General features: G+C 39.4%; 1 protein-coding gene across 1 annotated transcript in view; it reads right to left on the reverse strand.

Moving 5' to 3' along the window:
- Antxr2 (anthrax toxin receptor 2) overlaps nucleotides 1-4514 on the reverse strand; it is a 130469-nt gene extending 125955 nt beyond the window's left edge. The window contains exons 1-3 of the mRNA XM_013020236.1: nucleotides 3668-4514; nucleotides 2626-2697; nucleotides 569-640 (exon numbers count right to left, since the gene is read on the reverse strand). Coding sequence (XP_012875690.1) covers nucleotides 569-640; nucleotides 2626-2697; nucleotides 3668-3822 — 299 coding nt within the window. The 5' untranslated portion in view covers nucleotides 3823-4514. The remainder of the gene's footprint in view (nucleotides 1-568; nucleotides 641-2625; nucleotides 2698-3667) is intronic.
- Nucleotides 4515-17040: the final 12526 nt, after the last annotated feature.

Here is a 17040-nt window from a genome sequence, read left to right on the forward strand (position 1 = left end):
GCATATAATGTATAGAATTGTAAATATATATATAGAAATTTATTGGTGAAAGAAGAGATAGAATGAATGCATACAACAGATATAGATATGTGTGTATGTGTGTGTTTCTTTATAAAGTTGAATATATTCAACATCAGTAAATCTCAGAGGAAGACTGAAATCCAGGAAGTCTGCTGGACCTATTACATTATCTAAGTAGAACTCTCTTATCTTTCACCTCCCAGTCATCCGTTCAGATGCCTTGTGAACTAATATATCACATCTGGATAAGAAAAATGAAGATCTCTTTACAGTTACAGAGAAAGTTAGGAAATGGTGATTATACAACCAAGACAGAGATCCGGGCTTTACTCTACCTTCCACAACCACTATAAATGATAATGACTTTTGGATGATCTGTTCTTTTATATTTCTCCTATCTCCTCCCTCTTCTATTAGTTCAGAGATCCAAATTGTCTGCGCTTTCTCCTGATTCCACCCAGAGGAGTGAGTTAGCACATGGGAATATCAATCATGCTTTAGGATTCATCTCTCCTAAAAGCCTGCAGTGAAATGATAATGCACTAACCTGTCTCCAGTTAATGGCAAAATAATGGTTGCTTGAGAAGAAAACACAATGAAAGATAATCTCATTTCAGGGCTGCAAAACAAGAAAAGAGGCAGTTAAAACATGTTCTAAAGAAATATTGATACAATACAAAAGGGTGGCTAGCAAATCTTTAAAACTGGTTGCACCGAAGACTCTAGGCTTCTTTGAAATGGAGCTAAGTAGATAAACTCTGTTTATTATCCTCTATATGTTGACGTTGGTTTAGTCAAAATGACTCTCAGCTCTCAAATACTCCTCCATAAACCATCAGGATTTATATTTTAAAAGAGAGCAACTGAAGAGATATATTTAGAACATACTTCTTCCCTTGTCCTGGACACATTCTAGTGACTATCATACTTAAGGATGGAGAGCCACCAGTTAGATTTTGCAACCACAAGTACTGTAAAAGTCCATAAAATTTTATACTGAAGTAAGAATACTTGAGTGCCAGGGGGAAAAAAAAATAAAGAAACTAACAAGATGGTTTGTGACAAGGCCTTTTCGATTTTTCTACCTCAAACCTCTTATTACCAGGAATGATGCCCAGTCAGCTGTACCTTCCCAGGAAGATACAGGAAACTGTTGATAGGAAACTCTATGCAAAATTTGCTAAGATCTGAAGCCAAAGCTCTGAAACTAAAACCTACAAACTGCAGGTCAGCATTATCTCAAAGGTTTACACATCCTTCTCTTCTGTCATCACCCTTCGTGGTAGTTAACTAGGAACTAAGCAGCTGGACATGAGCCAGGGAACAGTGTATTATCAAATTTCAATTGGCAAACCAGACCAATGAATAAGAGTTTCATTTTTCTTCAAATGTTGTGTTGGAATGATCCATTGCTTTTGAGCAATGCTACACAACATTCTGCACATTCAGAAGATTTATAAACAACTGTTTTGCTTTGACATTTCAGGATAAAGGGTCTTGTTTATTTTTCTTTCCAAGACAGCTTTACCTAAGACCCTGCACAGAAATGAGAGTGTTATACTTGCCTTTTTAAGCAGGGGACTGATGATTGAACATGGACAGGCATACATTTTTATAGGGATTACTTCACTGCTGCCAATAACTGAAAGCAAGGATTGCCTAGGCCTCTACAGATTGTTTGAAGTTACTTGCAACATGACTTTCAAAATGTTTTGATCATCCAAGCCTGTTTTACAGAAAACATTTGGGCTAACAAGACTGAAAGAAGCAATATTTAATGGTACAGCTCCTATTCATGTCCTTTCCATTATCTTGATAAACTTGTACTTGCTCATTATTTTTTTTCTTTAAAATAAAAAGGAAAGGGGAGGGAAAGAAAAAAAAGCCCCAAAAGCTGAGAGTCCTTGGATTATTTTTAAATTGGAGATGCCACTAATTCCTAGTTACCTCTTAAATGAGAGAGTAAGCTGGATTTCCTAGCAGTAATGCTTTTTATAGAAGATTGCAGGCTTTCCTAGTGAAGTTTATTGCATACATAGAACAGTTAAATTTTAAACCAGCCACACACCCACACGTTGTGTAAACACAAGCCATTGCTTTAAAAACACACACAAGTGCTTTTTCTGGTAGTGGGTTATTAACACATGTTCATTTGAAGTTTTGCAACACTTCCTTTTCTTTTAAATAAGGATGTCTACAATGCTAAGAATTGTGTGGAAAAGAAACATATACATATATATGTTATGGATACTATTAGCATAAGATTTATTTTTAATGTGATAAATTACGAGAAAGCATAACAAATTCAAAACAGATGAAAACTGGAAAAGGAAAAGACATTTGGAATATTATTTGAAGATGTTTCTCTAGAGTGTGAGCCAAGTTTCTGTGAGCCAGATGAAGTGAGCCCCCAAAGGGCTGCCTGAAGGGCGGTCCTAATGACAAGTGTGTGATAATAACCACCTTGAGACAGTTTTGTAAAAATGAGCATTTTGTGCAAAGGAAGAAACCTTTCTGCAAAAGGTTTTATGACAGGGGAAACTCTATCCTTTGGTCTCCTTTCCTTCTCCTGCCAAGAAAAGTAAAGTAGTGGAAAAAAATTACCTTACAAATCTCTCCGTAAGTTGCTGGACAAAATTGTAAATTTCAATCCAGTTATTTGCCACACTCCCAGACCTGAAAAATGAAATTGCGCTGATTACAAGAGGAAAGAAGAAGGAAGAAGAAGAGGAGAAGGGGGGAGGAGGAGGAGGAGGAGGAGGAAGAAAAAGAAGAAGAAGAAGAGGAAGAAGAGGAAGAAGAAGAAGAAGAAGAAGAAGAAGAAGAAGAAGAAGAAGAAGAAGAAGAAGAAGAAGAAGAAGAAGAAGAAGAAGAAGAAGAAGAAGAAATAGAAGAAGAAGAGGAGAAGCATGGGACTGAACAATGTGATAAGTTCTTCATGTCTTCACTACTTTTCCTACCTCCTGCAGGAAAATAGATACCCTGTGCTGAAACTTGGGCGCTAGCCAGTCAAGGATGTCAGCCTGTTTGGATGTAGCTGTTTGGGAAAGAGTAATACACGCGGCTTTTCACAGTCAAGTACAAAAGCTTTCTTTGGCAGGAAATACAGCCACATTGACTATATTAAGGCTTTTCCTGGCTCCAGTCAAAGCACTGTGATCTGGATAAAACGAGGCAAACTTTATAGCATGTGTGCTAGTGGGGAAAGAACTCGAGAGGTCAAGGAAAAGTCTCGCGTGAGTCTCTAGTAAAATTATTTATGTGTGTGTGTGAATATATATGTGTGTGTGTATATATATATGTGTGTGTGTGTGTATATATATATATATATATATGTATATGCTACCACAGATGGTCACATTTCTCAAGAGTCCCCAAGAGTAGCAAACGCTAAGCAACTCTGCAGAACCGTCCTCACCCCAACCCCTCCCCCCCGCCTCCCCAAACTGTCTCCAGCCCCAACAAATCGGAAAGCCCGCTGGCCCTGGTTAGGGAGATTGATAGCAACAGGGCCACAACAGCAGTTTTCCAACATCCCTACTCAGGATGCCCGGGCTCCTGGGTCTCCCCAGCCCCAGCTGATCCAGCGCAGCCTTCACCCACAGACCCCCGGCTTCTCCCCCGCGCCCCTCCCTGCCTCACTCACTTGTCCAGGACGAAGTAGAGGTCAAAGGCTTTCTTGCAGGAAGGCTGCTCCTCGGCTCGCAGCAGCCCCCCGGGATCGCTGAGCGCCAACAACCACAGTAGTCCGGGCAACAGCCAGCTCCCGGGGCCGCGCGCTGGGGACCGGCTGGCCACCATCCTGCCCGCGGGGGCCGGTGACCCCCCTCCAGATCGCAGCCCCTGCGGCGCAGGGACACCCGGGAGACCGGAGTCACCAGGGACTGACTGACCACAGGGGCCTAGTGGGGGGCGCAGGCGCCCAGGGACGGAGCCTGGGAACGAGGAGGAAGGTCCTGGGGAGGACAAAGGAGATTCGGCCGCCGCCGCAGCTGCCGGAACTCCAGACGAATCCCGGGGGAAGCGCAATCGGGTCCTCAGGCGCCTGATTCTGGAGAGTTCCCGCGGACAATGGAGGCCCCAGGGCCACAGCTTACAGATTAAGTTCCTTCCCGGCCTCCAGCGCAGCCTCGGGCGAGGGACGCGCACCCGGATCCGGGGTGCAGTGTTGGGGATCGGGGAGGGGGGGAGGTCCCGCTTGCTTCCCGGAGGATTGAAGTCCGGCCGCTGCGGGACTGGCCACCCCTCGGGCACGCAGCGGCCCGTGGCACAAACTTGGGAGTGGAGCCCCTTCCCGGCTGCTTCCTTCCAAGCGAGCGAGCGAGCGCTGGCCCAAGTCCTTCCTCGCGCCGCACAACTTTTTTTTTTTCTCTTCCTTCTGTTGCGCTGGGGCTCGGCGTGGCCGGGCGCTCCCCGAGATGGGAGGAGACTGAGCGGCCCCCGGGCGCCCGCAGCCGTGCCAAGGCCCCGGGCGGGAGGGCGGGCGCGCGAGGGCCCGGGCTGGTCTCGATGTCAGTGTGCGCTCCTCCCGGGGCAGGGCGGGCCCCAGCTGGAGGCCGCAGGGCCACACACGCACACTTGTGGGTTCGTGCCGAGCTGAAGATGACTAACGCAGGCCAGATTTCTGAAGAAGGAGAGGAACTGAGAAAAACAAATGTCCCCTGGGCACTAAACCTAAGGACTTATTCTGCAGGCCTGACCCTTTTTCTCCAATGAGGCAGGTCTCCTCGGTGGTGTGGGGACTCAGGACCTGAGATCCCCTGGGAGGGATGGCCTGGCTCACACCTTGCCCCACCCCGCCCCCACTCACAATCACACTACTTATGAGATTAAGGGAACATCCTGTCATTCTCTTTCCTTCTTTCCTTCCTTCCTTCCTTCTTTCCTTTTTTGTCCTTCTTTTCTTCTTCCTTCCCTTCTTCCTTACTTCCTCTTTTTCTTTCAAAATATTTCATCCCAACTGTCAATCACTCCCGGCTCCAACTGTCAAGAATTTCATGGAAATGACAAATGCTTGAGGAGACAGATATACTTTGTGCATTATATATGGAAATATCAATACTGACATGTACAGTTTTTATGGTTTTATGTATAAGCCACAAAATATAAAATCAGGTCTTTGTTTTGGTTTGTGTTGGTCAGTTCTGGGGCTTGAATTCAGGGCCAGGATGCTCTTCTTTAGCCTTTGCACTGAAGGCGCTACCATTTGAGCCACAGCTCCACTTCTGGCTTTTTGATGGCTAGATGGAAATAAGAGTCTGACAGACTTTTCTGCCTGAGTTGGATTCAAAGCACAATCCTCAGATCTCAGCCTCCTGATAGCTAGGATTATAGTTGTGAGCCATCAGGCAGGCTCAGTTAGTGTTATCCTAGAGCAAACTCACCAAACTCTTAAGGAAGCATAACTTCCTATGCAATTTCTCTACTTACTCATTCTGTATCCTCAGGATGTCCACCTGTGACACCACCCTTGCTTTGACAAACCAGCTTTTCAACTTAAGTCTCACTGTATCCCAGTAACTGAAAGTGTGAGGTGTCACTTCCTCTTTCTCAGTTAACAAAGTCATCTAGTTTATGTGGTGCCTACATGTTGTCTACCTTTTGGCACTTCTTCTAATCTTTGCTGTGTACATGTAACTTTTCATTTGAGTCATCTCTGATACACACCTAGATCTGTGTTGGATAAGAGTTGGGAATAGAAAACAGTTACTATAACAAAGGTTTATTGAATACTATTTGCCAGGTGCTTTTCAGTTTAATACATAGAACAAGACTAAAATTCTCCTCTTTCATATAGCTTACAGTCTGGTCTCCATTTTCAACTTTAGTCTTCGTCAAAACAGCAGTGAAACTATTCTGTACACCTTTTACAATTCACATGCCATCAAGATACAATTGAACTCTGGAAGGAAAATCTGCTACAAAGTGTGACAGGAAGTGTTATGTTAGAAGAGGAAACAAGGTGAAGAAACATGAGACATGATGCTAACCATGTATTCTGTTCTTGTGATTAAGTATTTTAAACACATCTATTGGCTTCCTTTTCCCTTACCTTCTTGACTCATTGTCTGCTCAACTCCACTCTAGAAACTGGTCTAAGAATTCCCCTTCTCTGAGGCCCAAACTAAAGAAAAGGAACTTAATTAAAAATGCCTCTTTTTTTCTGGGTACCAGTAGCTCACTACTGTAATCTAAGCTACTCTGGAGGTTGAGATCTGAGAGCTATAGGAAAGCCAGTCCAGGCAGTAAAGTCAGAAACTCTTATCTCTAATTAACCACCAAAAAGTCAAAAGTGAAGCAATGAGTCTAGTGATAAAGTGCTAGCCTTGAGCAAAACAAAACCAAACAAGACAAAAAAACAAAACTCAGGGACTGTCCCTAGGTCCTGAGTTCAAAACTCAGGACTAGAGTGTGTGCACACACACGCCCGCATGTGTGCGTGCACACACACACACACACACACACACACAGAACACCTCTTTTCCTCAAAAATTTCCAGTTGTTCCAGAATTTTTGGTTCATCTACTCAGCTTGTCCTTGATTATAAGTCTAGCAGCAGTGACAGATATACTAAAATGCATTGTCCCTCCTTCGTTTGTTTACTTGCAGTTTGCTCCTGAGCTAAGATCTATAAAGTAAATCAGGAAATGGCCTTTCCTAAAACAGAACAAAAAAATTAACCAAATCACTTTCATCTAATAAACATTTGTGGGTAATTCCTTAATTACTAGGATGACCAGCTGTCCCAATTTATTGCAGACTGGGAGTGGGGGGGGGGGGGTAATTCAAGGACATGGGCTAGAGCTAAAAGTGGGTCAATCCCTCCCAGGGATGGTCTCCAGAAAATGAGATGGCTAGTCAGGCTTTTCACAAGCAATGAAGAAGCCAAAGCAAGCCTGAGAGTCTCTCTAAGCTAGGAAGTAGAGATAGCACAGCAATATTTGCCCTTTACCATTAGAGAGAGGACTCAACATCATGTCAGCTGGAGCCCAGCCAGGCAAGGTTACAAACTGATTTTTGAACCATGACAGTCATGCTGGCATCCTGTCTACTTTCGATTTTAAGCCAAAACTAGGAAAGGGAAGAAGGAGAGAAAAAAAAAGGGGGAGAGAGACTTTAGACTACTATATTTACACAAATAAAATGGAAAACATTTTAAATTTTAAAGTTTAAATATCTAATTATTTGGATTTAGGCTACAATATGTTGCTTTACAACGCATTTGGGCCTCACTTTTTGAAACCTAGTCTTTGTACCAAGTCAGACTTGTAACTCGATGTTAGAATATATCACCCTGGTGAACACCTATAATACTAGCAGCCAGAAGTTCTAGGGCAGTCTGGGCCACATACGAAGACCTTATTGAAAAACATACACACACACACACACACACACACACACACACAACACAAACAAACAACAACAAAAAAAAAAACAGTGGTTGGAGATGTAGCTCAGTGGTAGAGCACATGCTTACCAGATGTAAGGTCTGGGTTCAATCTCCAGTACTATACATCCACAAAAGATATTATTTTGTAACACCAAAATATGAATGCTAATACATCCCAAAACATTTTTTTGGGGGTCCAGTCATGGGGCCTGAACTCTGGGCCTGGGCGCTGTCCCTCAGCTCTTCAGCTCAAGGATAGCACTCTACCACTTGAGCCACAGCGCCACTTCCGGCTTTTTTTTTTTTGCTTATGTGGTGCTGAGGAATCGAACTCAGGGCCTCATGCATGCAAGGCAAGCACTCTACCACTGAGCTACCTTCCCAGCCCATCCTAAAACATTTTAAACTTAGTTTAATGAACAACAATACCATGATATTGACACCTGATGGTTACTAGAGTTTACTGGCTTTATTGTCCATTTCTACTGCCTGAAGATTCTGTTGATGTGTATTCAATTTTTTTATTTTTGGCTGGATTGACTTTGAACACAGGGCATGGCACTTACACTGCCAAAGGCCTGAGCCACACTCCAAACCTTTTTTGCTTTAGTTTATTTTTCTAGTCGGGTCTCACTTCCACAGGGGCTGATCTGAGATCCCTCATCCTCTATCATTGGCCTCTCATAACCAGCCACCATATGGAGCCCTATATTATTTAGCCACTGCACTTGATTTAACAGTTGTTTACTGATACTTACTGTGTATCTGGTACCATTGTCAGTACAAATACTAGATTTTTTTGCTCTTAAAAAGTTGCAGTAGAAATTAACTTCTTTCTTTTTTTTAACCTAGTAAACAACAAAAATGTCAAATAAATTATAATAAAATAAGACACTTTTCAAAATATCTTTTTGGTACTAAACATCATATAGTCTATGTTATGGCATCCAGGACAGTAGCTCTGACTCTCCCTGGACTTTCCTGCCATCCTGGAAGTGACTCAGATTCACATCACATGGGAAATGATTCATTATATGGTGTCTACTGTGATTCAAAGGAAGAAAATAAATCTCTACCTACAAATGGCAAAGCTTATTTCAACTTTTATCAGGTAGAGTCATTAAAGAACTAAGTCTCCCCAGGTCTGAAATAGTTCCCTAGAGCAAATAAAACACTTCTGGAAGCTACAATCACTTCTAAATAAGTATCTCTACATCTGGCCACAGGGATGCCAACCCATGTCAGTGAATAATTACCAACACCTGCACATGGGAATGGACATGTTGTGGATACAGTTTCTCAGAAATATATTTGAGACTAAGGTTGCAGGTAAGAGGTATGTTGGGGCATGCTCCCAAGAGCAAAACTTATGGAGGAGGAAGAAAAAAAGAATGGTCAATAAGAAGGAAGAACTGTAATAAGACTGCACAGGAAACCTCGGACAAGTTCAAAGGTAATTCTGGAGCTGGCTGGTCTTTTATAGTTCCCTTGCTAAATGAATCAAGGAAGCCAGTGTTCTGTGTCTCTTCATGGCCAATCATCAAATGTGGGTCGTCCCTTTAGAAGGTACAAAGCTTCTGGTAAGGCAGATACCTCAGCTGAGACTGGTCAACAGCAAACTCCTATAGTGAGAACGAGTGTCCGATTCCTGAAGGAAATGCCTGGGCAAATACAACTACAGAATCTACCATCTGTGTCCAGAGCATCCACAAATATCCAAGAGCTACTGTAAGGAGTATCCTCTCTCATGTGAAAAGCCATGCCTTCACAAGCCAGTTCAGGCTTGGATTGACATCTTAAAAGGGTAAAGTCAAAGGACAGAATCCTTTTACCAAGACTTTCTATTATATCCCTGATCCAGGTCACTTTCTCAAGTCTCAATGAAATTAGTGTACTAATATTCCGTCTCCTTATATCATCTGCATATTTCAATAGTATTAACTTTCTGAAAAACAAAAACGATCATATTAATTACATACCAAGATAATGTCGAGGTAGTAGCATTTCCTAATAATTTCAAGGCCTCACATAGGATCACACCTTTGATCTATATCCTACCTATAATTATTATAAACCCCTCAGATACTTCATGTTTCAGAGAAACTATGATGGTCATTATTCCCCCCCAACACGCACAATTTCTCTTGAGCCTTACCTCACTTTGTACCCCCATTTCCCTAACACCACATTCCAGATGTCAACATCTGTCTCCTGTCCATTCCCACCATGAGCAATTCAAGTCAAAAGCTACAGGAAGAGCCAAATAAATAGCTGTCAGAGTTGAGAGCAAGGAGTGTTAGAGGCTGAGCAGATTATGCAGAGTGCCCCATAGCACAGAGAGAGGAAAACTGGAGCTGCCCCTGCCACAAGGTAGACAGAGATGAAGCTTTATACTAGGCTATTGGGACCTGAGAAGGTTGAGGGAGATGTCCACATAGGAAGACAATGGCTTATGCTCAACATGCCTGAAAGAACAAGCCAAGAAGTGAGGTCGCAGGAAGGAGTACACTGTTGTGTCTTAGCCTAAGCATGATGAGGAGGACTTCTGGAGTAGGAAGTGAAGCAAAGAGTCCTATAACAGTCATCGTATTGTAGGGGTCCCAGCATAAATAGACAGAGAAGACCGTCTACACTCAGAGTCAGTACGTTACCTCAGAATGTCAGACCATGGAGTGGGGATGATAACGTGTAGGGTCTAAGAGCCTAGGCATTGCATATGTAAAGGAATTCTGGAAATAGGAGAGAATCCAGAGTCGGGGATCGAAACTGAAGCACATAAGAAGGTGTTCAAAACGGGGAGAAGTTTAGAGTGAGGGATACCCTCTAGAAGTCTCCTAGCCCAGGTGGGTTGTAGAAGGTGCCCAGGAGGGCTGCAGCTAAGAATAGTGTCAGCCTGAGAGGGAAGCAAAAAGACTTCTGAATACAGAGAAAGGCATGGGCAGATGGCAGCAACAATAAGCACTCTAGCAAGATGAAGAGACCCTTCTCCAGGTAAGAGCAGCTCAGCATGAGGATTGGGCTGAATGAGAGTCAGAGGGATGGTAATGTCAGAATTCAAGGAGGATTATGGAACTGGCTTGTGGAGAGGATGTGTGTGGTAATGCAAAATTGACTCATTCAGGGAATGCCTTCTTCTGTTAAAGTTACTGTAACAAAACCTCATAAAATATGGGACTTATAAATCACAGAAACTGGAATCTAGGAAATCAAAGACCAAGACATTGAGTGATTCAGGGCCTAATGGAGGTTCCTATTATTAAATTGGATTTAAGTTCCGACATATGAATTTTGCAGGAACGCATACATCGAATCTTAGCAATGTAAAAATGGTTAAACTGTGCTACATCTATACCATAAATGACTAATGAAAATTAAAAATTAAAAAATTGATACATGCAACAACTTGGATCCACCTCAAGGAAAGTATGCTGATTTTTCTTTTAAAAAGCCAAACTAGCTGGGCACCAGTGGCTCTTGCCTATAATCCTAGCTATTCAGGAGGGTGAGATCTGAGGATCACGGTTCAAAGCCAGTCCAGGCAGGAAAGTCCGTGAGACTCTTATCTCTAATAAACCACTCAGAAAACCAGAAGTGGCACAGTGGTTCAAGTGGTAGAGTGTTAGCTTTGAGCTGAAGAGCTGAGGGACAGTATTCAGGCCCAGAGTTCAAGCCCCATGAACAACAACAACAACAACAAAAAAAGCCAAACTTAAAGGGTTATATCCTTAAGTAGTCTATTTATTTAGCATTTTTGAAATTATAAAAAGCCAACAAAGCATAGAAATTGAGATCTCATTGGTGATCCACAGTGTTAGGATTGTAGTTGGGAGGGTATGAGTATGGCCTTAATGGGGTAATTCAAAGAAGACCAGTGTTAAAGGAACAATTGTCTCTAGCTTGTGTGCTAGTTATATAAAGTTCATAAGGGATAAAATTGCAGACAACTATGTAGAAATATAAAACTAAAAAAAATCTGAATAAACTTTGTAGTTTACACCAATATCAATTTCTTAGTTTATCTTGTGGTGTGGTTATTTAAGATATTGTTATCTAAGGAGACAGGGTAAAGGACGCACAAAAGAAACTTCCTGCACATTTTTTATTTCCCCATTCATCTCCCATTCATTTTAAATAAAAGGTTTCTTTTTAATGAATGATTGAAACATAAAGCTACAAGGTAAAAATTGTAGACCATGAGTCTATACTAATATAAGAAAGCATATGAATAAATTCAAAGGTTGATAAAAATAGAATTTTATTAGAAAATTTATACCTACAAGCTATAACAAGAAAAAAATTAAGAATCCAATGTACATCCTACAAAATTAAGAAGAGTGAGGGAAGGATGTATGAGAATGTTGATCAAGATACATTGCAGTCATAAATTGCTTTGTTACATAAATGACAACTCCTGTACAAGTACTAGAAGATAATAAAAACAAAGCTAACATGAGTAAATAATATCAAAGTTTAAAAAAGTAAAATAAAGAAAACTAATCAAATTTACATTGGGTAAATCTATAAATCACGGGGTAAATCACCTTATCAAAATCAACACCAGTAATCATGGAAAACAAATGTATTCCTACAGGATCCTCATAGTGTAGAATGCACTCTCATACATTCAAGTTTCCCCTTCAATCAGAACTAAGTTATAGAGGAAGAGAAGCAGGACACAAGGAGCCATCCTTGCTGGTTCAAGTCAAGAAACACAGCAACGCTTTGCAGAGTGAGCTGCTGTCCTGCAGTATAGTACTGGATTGTTGTTTGGAAAGCTGATTAGTAATTCACATGTCCTTGTGAGTTATAGATTCCTCTTAATATATTCCTTTCAGTAAATGCAGATTCTGTCTTCAAAGACATAGACAAGTCCTAAGTGTCTATAATCACTAGGAAATTTGAGTTAGTCATTTGGCTGGCATTTGAATTCTGATTTCAAAATATGATAAGGAAAAGTCATGAAGAATTGTGAACTTTTAATGTATGCTCAGCAGTTATTTGCTATTAGTCCTCTTCTGATAAACTCAGATAACCCTGAAAGACAGAAAAAGCAATGTTAGATTTTCAATGAAGGAGGAAGTGAGCCAATATAATTTGAGATTTGTACTTAAACAAGCAACACAAAAATATGGGTTTTAGATAATGAAATTCAAAGAATGAGATTGATTATAGAAAGAGACAGATCAAAATGGAGACAAAACAAGTTACAACTAGGAATGATTAAAATAGTCAAGGATATAAGTAATCTTTCAATCTGTCACTCCCAGATTAAACAATTTGCATATTTATACATACTTCTGAGTTTATAATATATAATAAATTAGAATAATTTAAAATAGTAATACTTAGTGTCATAAAAGTTAGAAAATAATAGAAACAATGTTCAATAATATAGGGTTTTTAAGGTGCTTCTGTATACATATTTGATTTTGTTATTGTTACTATAAAATTGATGTACAGAGGCATTACAGTTACATAAACCAGTTCTTTTTGAACAGTGTCACCCATTTCCTCATTTTCTCCCAGTTTTTCCTTCCTGTCCCCCCCCCAGCAAGTTGTATGGTTCATTTTCAACATAGTGGTTAGTGAGTATCACTGATGCATTTGTTCACCATTCTCCCACCATTTCTGTACTCCCTCTTGTCTTCCCCCAAACAAAGAAAGCTAAAAAAAAAGGACAAAAGTACAGTAAACAAAAACAATAACAAAGGGGAAAAAAGCGCTCTTGTTTCCATTTCTTGTAGTTCATTTCAATAAATATCATTTCATATGATTGTATGCACATAGCTATTGTGCCTTGGTAATCCTTTCCTAAGAAGATCCTCCTATGGTTTCACTGTGTGAATGTTTAGAGTCCAATGTCCAAGTGTATTTTGGGAGAGGAGGGGCAGGGCTGTCCCTGAGCCTTTTTGTGCTCAAGGCAAGAACTCTACCACTTGAGCCACAGCACCATTTCTGGCTTTTTCTGAGTAGTGTATTAGAACTGAGAGTCTCACAGACTGTTCTGCCAGACTGGCTTCAAACTGTGATCCTCAGATCTCAGTCTCCTGAGTAGCTAAGATCATAAGCATGACTTACTGATGCCAAGTGTATTTTTTTCTTTTACCATCCAGTGTGTTTACTTGTAGATTTATAGGCATGTTCTAGTAATGACAAATGAGGGAAACCATACAACCTGTTTCTTTGGGTCTGACTTACCTTGCTTAACATGATTTTTTCCAAGTCTTTCCATATCCTTACAAACAGTACAATATCATTCTTTCTGATGTAAAGTATAGAATTCCATTGTGTATATATACCACATTTTCTTAATGCGTTCATCCCTGAAGGGCATTTGGAATGATTCCATATCTTGACTATGGTGAACAATACTGCAATGAACATGGTTGTGTTGGTTAATTTAGTGAGGCCTTGTTTGTGGTCTATTGGATAAATGCCTAGAAGTAGAATTGCTGGGTCACAAGGAGGCTCTATATTTAGATTTTTGAGGAACCTCCATACTTCTTTCCAGAGTGGTTGGACAAGTTTCATTCCTATCAACAGAGCAGTAGTGTTCCCTTTGGCCACATCCCAGTCAGCATCTATTATTATTAGTTTTCTTGACAATGACCATTCTAACTGGGGCGAAGTGGAATCTCAATATTGTTGTGAAATGCATTTCTTTTATAGCTGGAAATGTTGAACATGTCTTCAAGTGTCTATTGGCCATTCATATTTCTTCTTTTGGGAAGGTTCTCTTTAAGTCTTTAGCCCATTTATTAATTGCATTGTTTCTTTGGGAGTTTATTTTTGATGGCTTAATTATTTAGCTATAAATATAGGCTAGTAAATATATTCTATTCTGTGTGTTTCTATTTATCTTGTTAGCTATGTCCTTTGCCATTCAGAAACAGTTTGATGAACATATTGGATTTTTTGTAGCACAATTTAATCTTTATTCCATTTCTTTTTAATTTTTATTTTACTGTTTTTTATTTTATTTTATTGTAAAGATGCTGTACAAGGGATCACAGTTACATGAGTAAGGTAATGAGTACATTTCTTGTCAATCATTGCCATCCCTCCTTTGTTTTTTTCCTACTATGGATTTTTTTTAAGAAACATGTTTTCACCTTTGAACAAGATAGCTTTAAAAATTTTTATAATCTATTTTTAAAATACATCTTTAAGTGTTTTCACCTTTGAACAAGATAGCTTTAAAAAATTTTTATAATCTATTTTTAAAATACATCTTTAAGTGTCAACTATGAGTAAAGTATTATACAGTCATAATATTTGTATGTATGTATGTGAATATGGAACCAGGTGACTTGAAGGGAGGGATGGGGTTGGGAGACATGGAGAACAATGATTAAAAGGATAACATTGATCAAGTCAGCTTTTGATGCATTAGTAAGTGTTTCCTTCTAATTCTTCCTTGTCCAGAGCCTTCCTCAAAAAAAAAGTATGTTATTCTGAATACCTAAGTGAAAATGGTCTCATTCAATGCATTCAACTAAGAAAATTCTGGATTGGCTACATCCTTGCTCCTCTATCTTCAGTCTTCTAAGGGATATAGGTGCCAGCAGTCAAGTTTCCACCATTTCCATAAAGAGAACTGTCTCTTTCAGTCTAAGCACTAATTTAAACACTTTATAGGCAACATGAAAAATATCAGACTTTCGAAACTGGTTTCTTACTTGTTGATCTAATATTTTTAACTCAAAATATTTCAGCTCCAAGGTATTTTAGCTTTAGATATTTAACTTTCTTTAAGATTGAAAAAAATTGAAACATAATTTTCCTCTTTAGAATGAATACCATAAATACTTTAATTAAAAAGATTTTTCACGTTTTGGAGGCCTTGTGTTTTTCATGGAAACCACTATGATTAGTGCAAATCCAACTTTATCTTAACAGCCCATATGGCCCATAGATAATCCATCCCAGTTTTCTTGGGAAATCTTTGTAATGATCAGTAAGAAAGTTGTCAATCATCAAATGGTCAATGGGTTTGTAGTGAATTTGGGTAACAAAAATACAACTGTAGCCTCAATAATACTGGGCCACAAATACCCCAGGATACACATTTTTGTTTGTTTGTTTTTAAGATTAGTCCATCAAAGGTTGTTTTTTACCTAATTTTCATACATAAAATGAAAAGAGCTCCAATTTGGATAAAAGTAATTTTTAATTTATTATTCAAAAAATCGTTTAATGTCTACTCTTGGTAAGGCACTAGGCTATGAATTTTGGAATACATGAAGTTTCTGAAAAGAGATGCCGTTAATGGATATTGTTATACAGAAAAATTAACCAGAATACTAAGATTAAAATGAGTGCATGATAAAAGAAAAATAAATAAATAAATTCTGTTGGATAAAATTATTTATAGTATCTGACCTATATTCCTCTAAGTCAAGTTCACCAAACACAAGTTAACTTAGGAAACTGTAAGGAAATGAGCAACTTAAAAGGATATAATAATTGAGGATATCAAGTCAAATCAAGGAAATCAGAAGAACCTATGAAATTTAATTAATAAAATATATTAACAGTGATTCATCAGTTGTAACAAAACTAATGTACTTATATGACATGTGAATCATAGAAGTTGTATCCAGAAAACAAAAGGAATTCCAAAGAGGGAGAAATTACTTAAAATTGTAGAGATCAGAGTTTACAGAGGACAGCAGATTCAATCTTCATCTTAAAAATGGGTAGAACTATAAATGTTGGCACAGATGAGGGCTGGGGACTCTTAAAGGGGAGAGTGATTGTCTAGTAATCTCAAGCCCTGGAGTTCAATCCCCAGTACAAAACAAAAAGAGAGATTGCGATAGATGGCAGAAAAAAATGTGTAAAAAGAAAAGATCTAGGCAGCTTTCATTTCAGGGTACGGAGAATAATAAGATGAAATCATTAATTGGGATAAAATCATACTACAAAACAATTTTAATATATATATTTATAGTAAAGATACTGTACAGAAGGGTTACAGTTGCATGAGCAAAGTAATGAGTCCATTTCCTATATAGCATTGTTACTCCCTCCTTTGTTTATCCCCTACCATCCCTTTTCTCCCCATCTCCCCAACTCCCCCCCCTACCCCCAACCCTTGCAAGGTTGTAAAGTTTGTTTTCAACATGGTAAAGTTTGTTTTCAACATAATGTCTTGTATATCTCATTGTTACAATGGGTCAACCTGTATCCTTATTTCAGCATTTTGTTCTTTCCCTTCTCCTCCCCAAATCAGAAAAATGTATATATATATATATAAAATGTGCAGGACAGCAGGGGTTATACCATGGGGGAAGAATATACAAAGAAACAAAAACAAAAAAATCACATTTTAAGTACATCAACAAGAACAGCAAGAAAGATAAAATCTCTTGTGTCCCTATCTTGGGGTTCATTTCGCTTAGCATCAGCTTATATGACCATATGGACATAGCTTTTGACCTCTTCTGCTTGTCCTGGACATACACTAGTTATTGCAGATAAGGGAAACCATGGGACCTATGGTTCTTTGGGTCTGGCTTACTTCACTCAATATAATTTTTTCCAAGTCTTTCTATTTCCTAACAAATGGGGTTGTGTCTTTCTTTCTGATGGAGGCATAGAATTCCATTATATATATATATATATAT

This window comes from Dipodomys ordii, unplaced genomic scaffold, assembly GCF_000151885.1.
Source record: "Dipodomys ordii isolate 6190 unplaced genomic scaffold, Dord_2.0 Scaffold49, whole genome shotgun sequence".
Taxonomy (NCBI): domain Eukaryota; kingdom Metazoa; phylum Chordata; class Mammalia; order Rodentia; family Heteromyidae; genus Dipodomys; species Dipodomys ordii.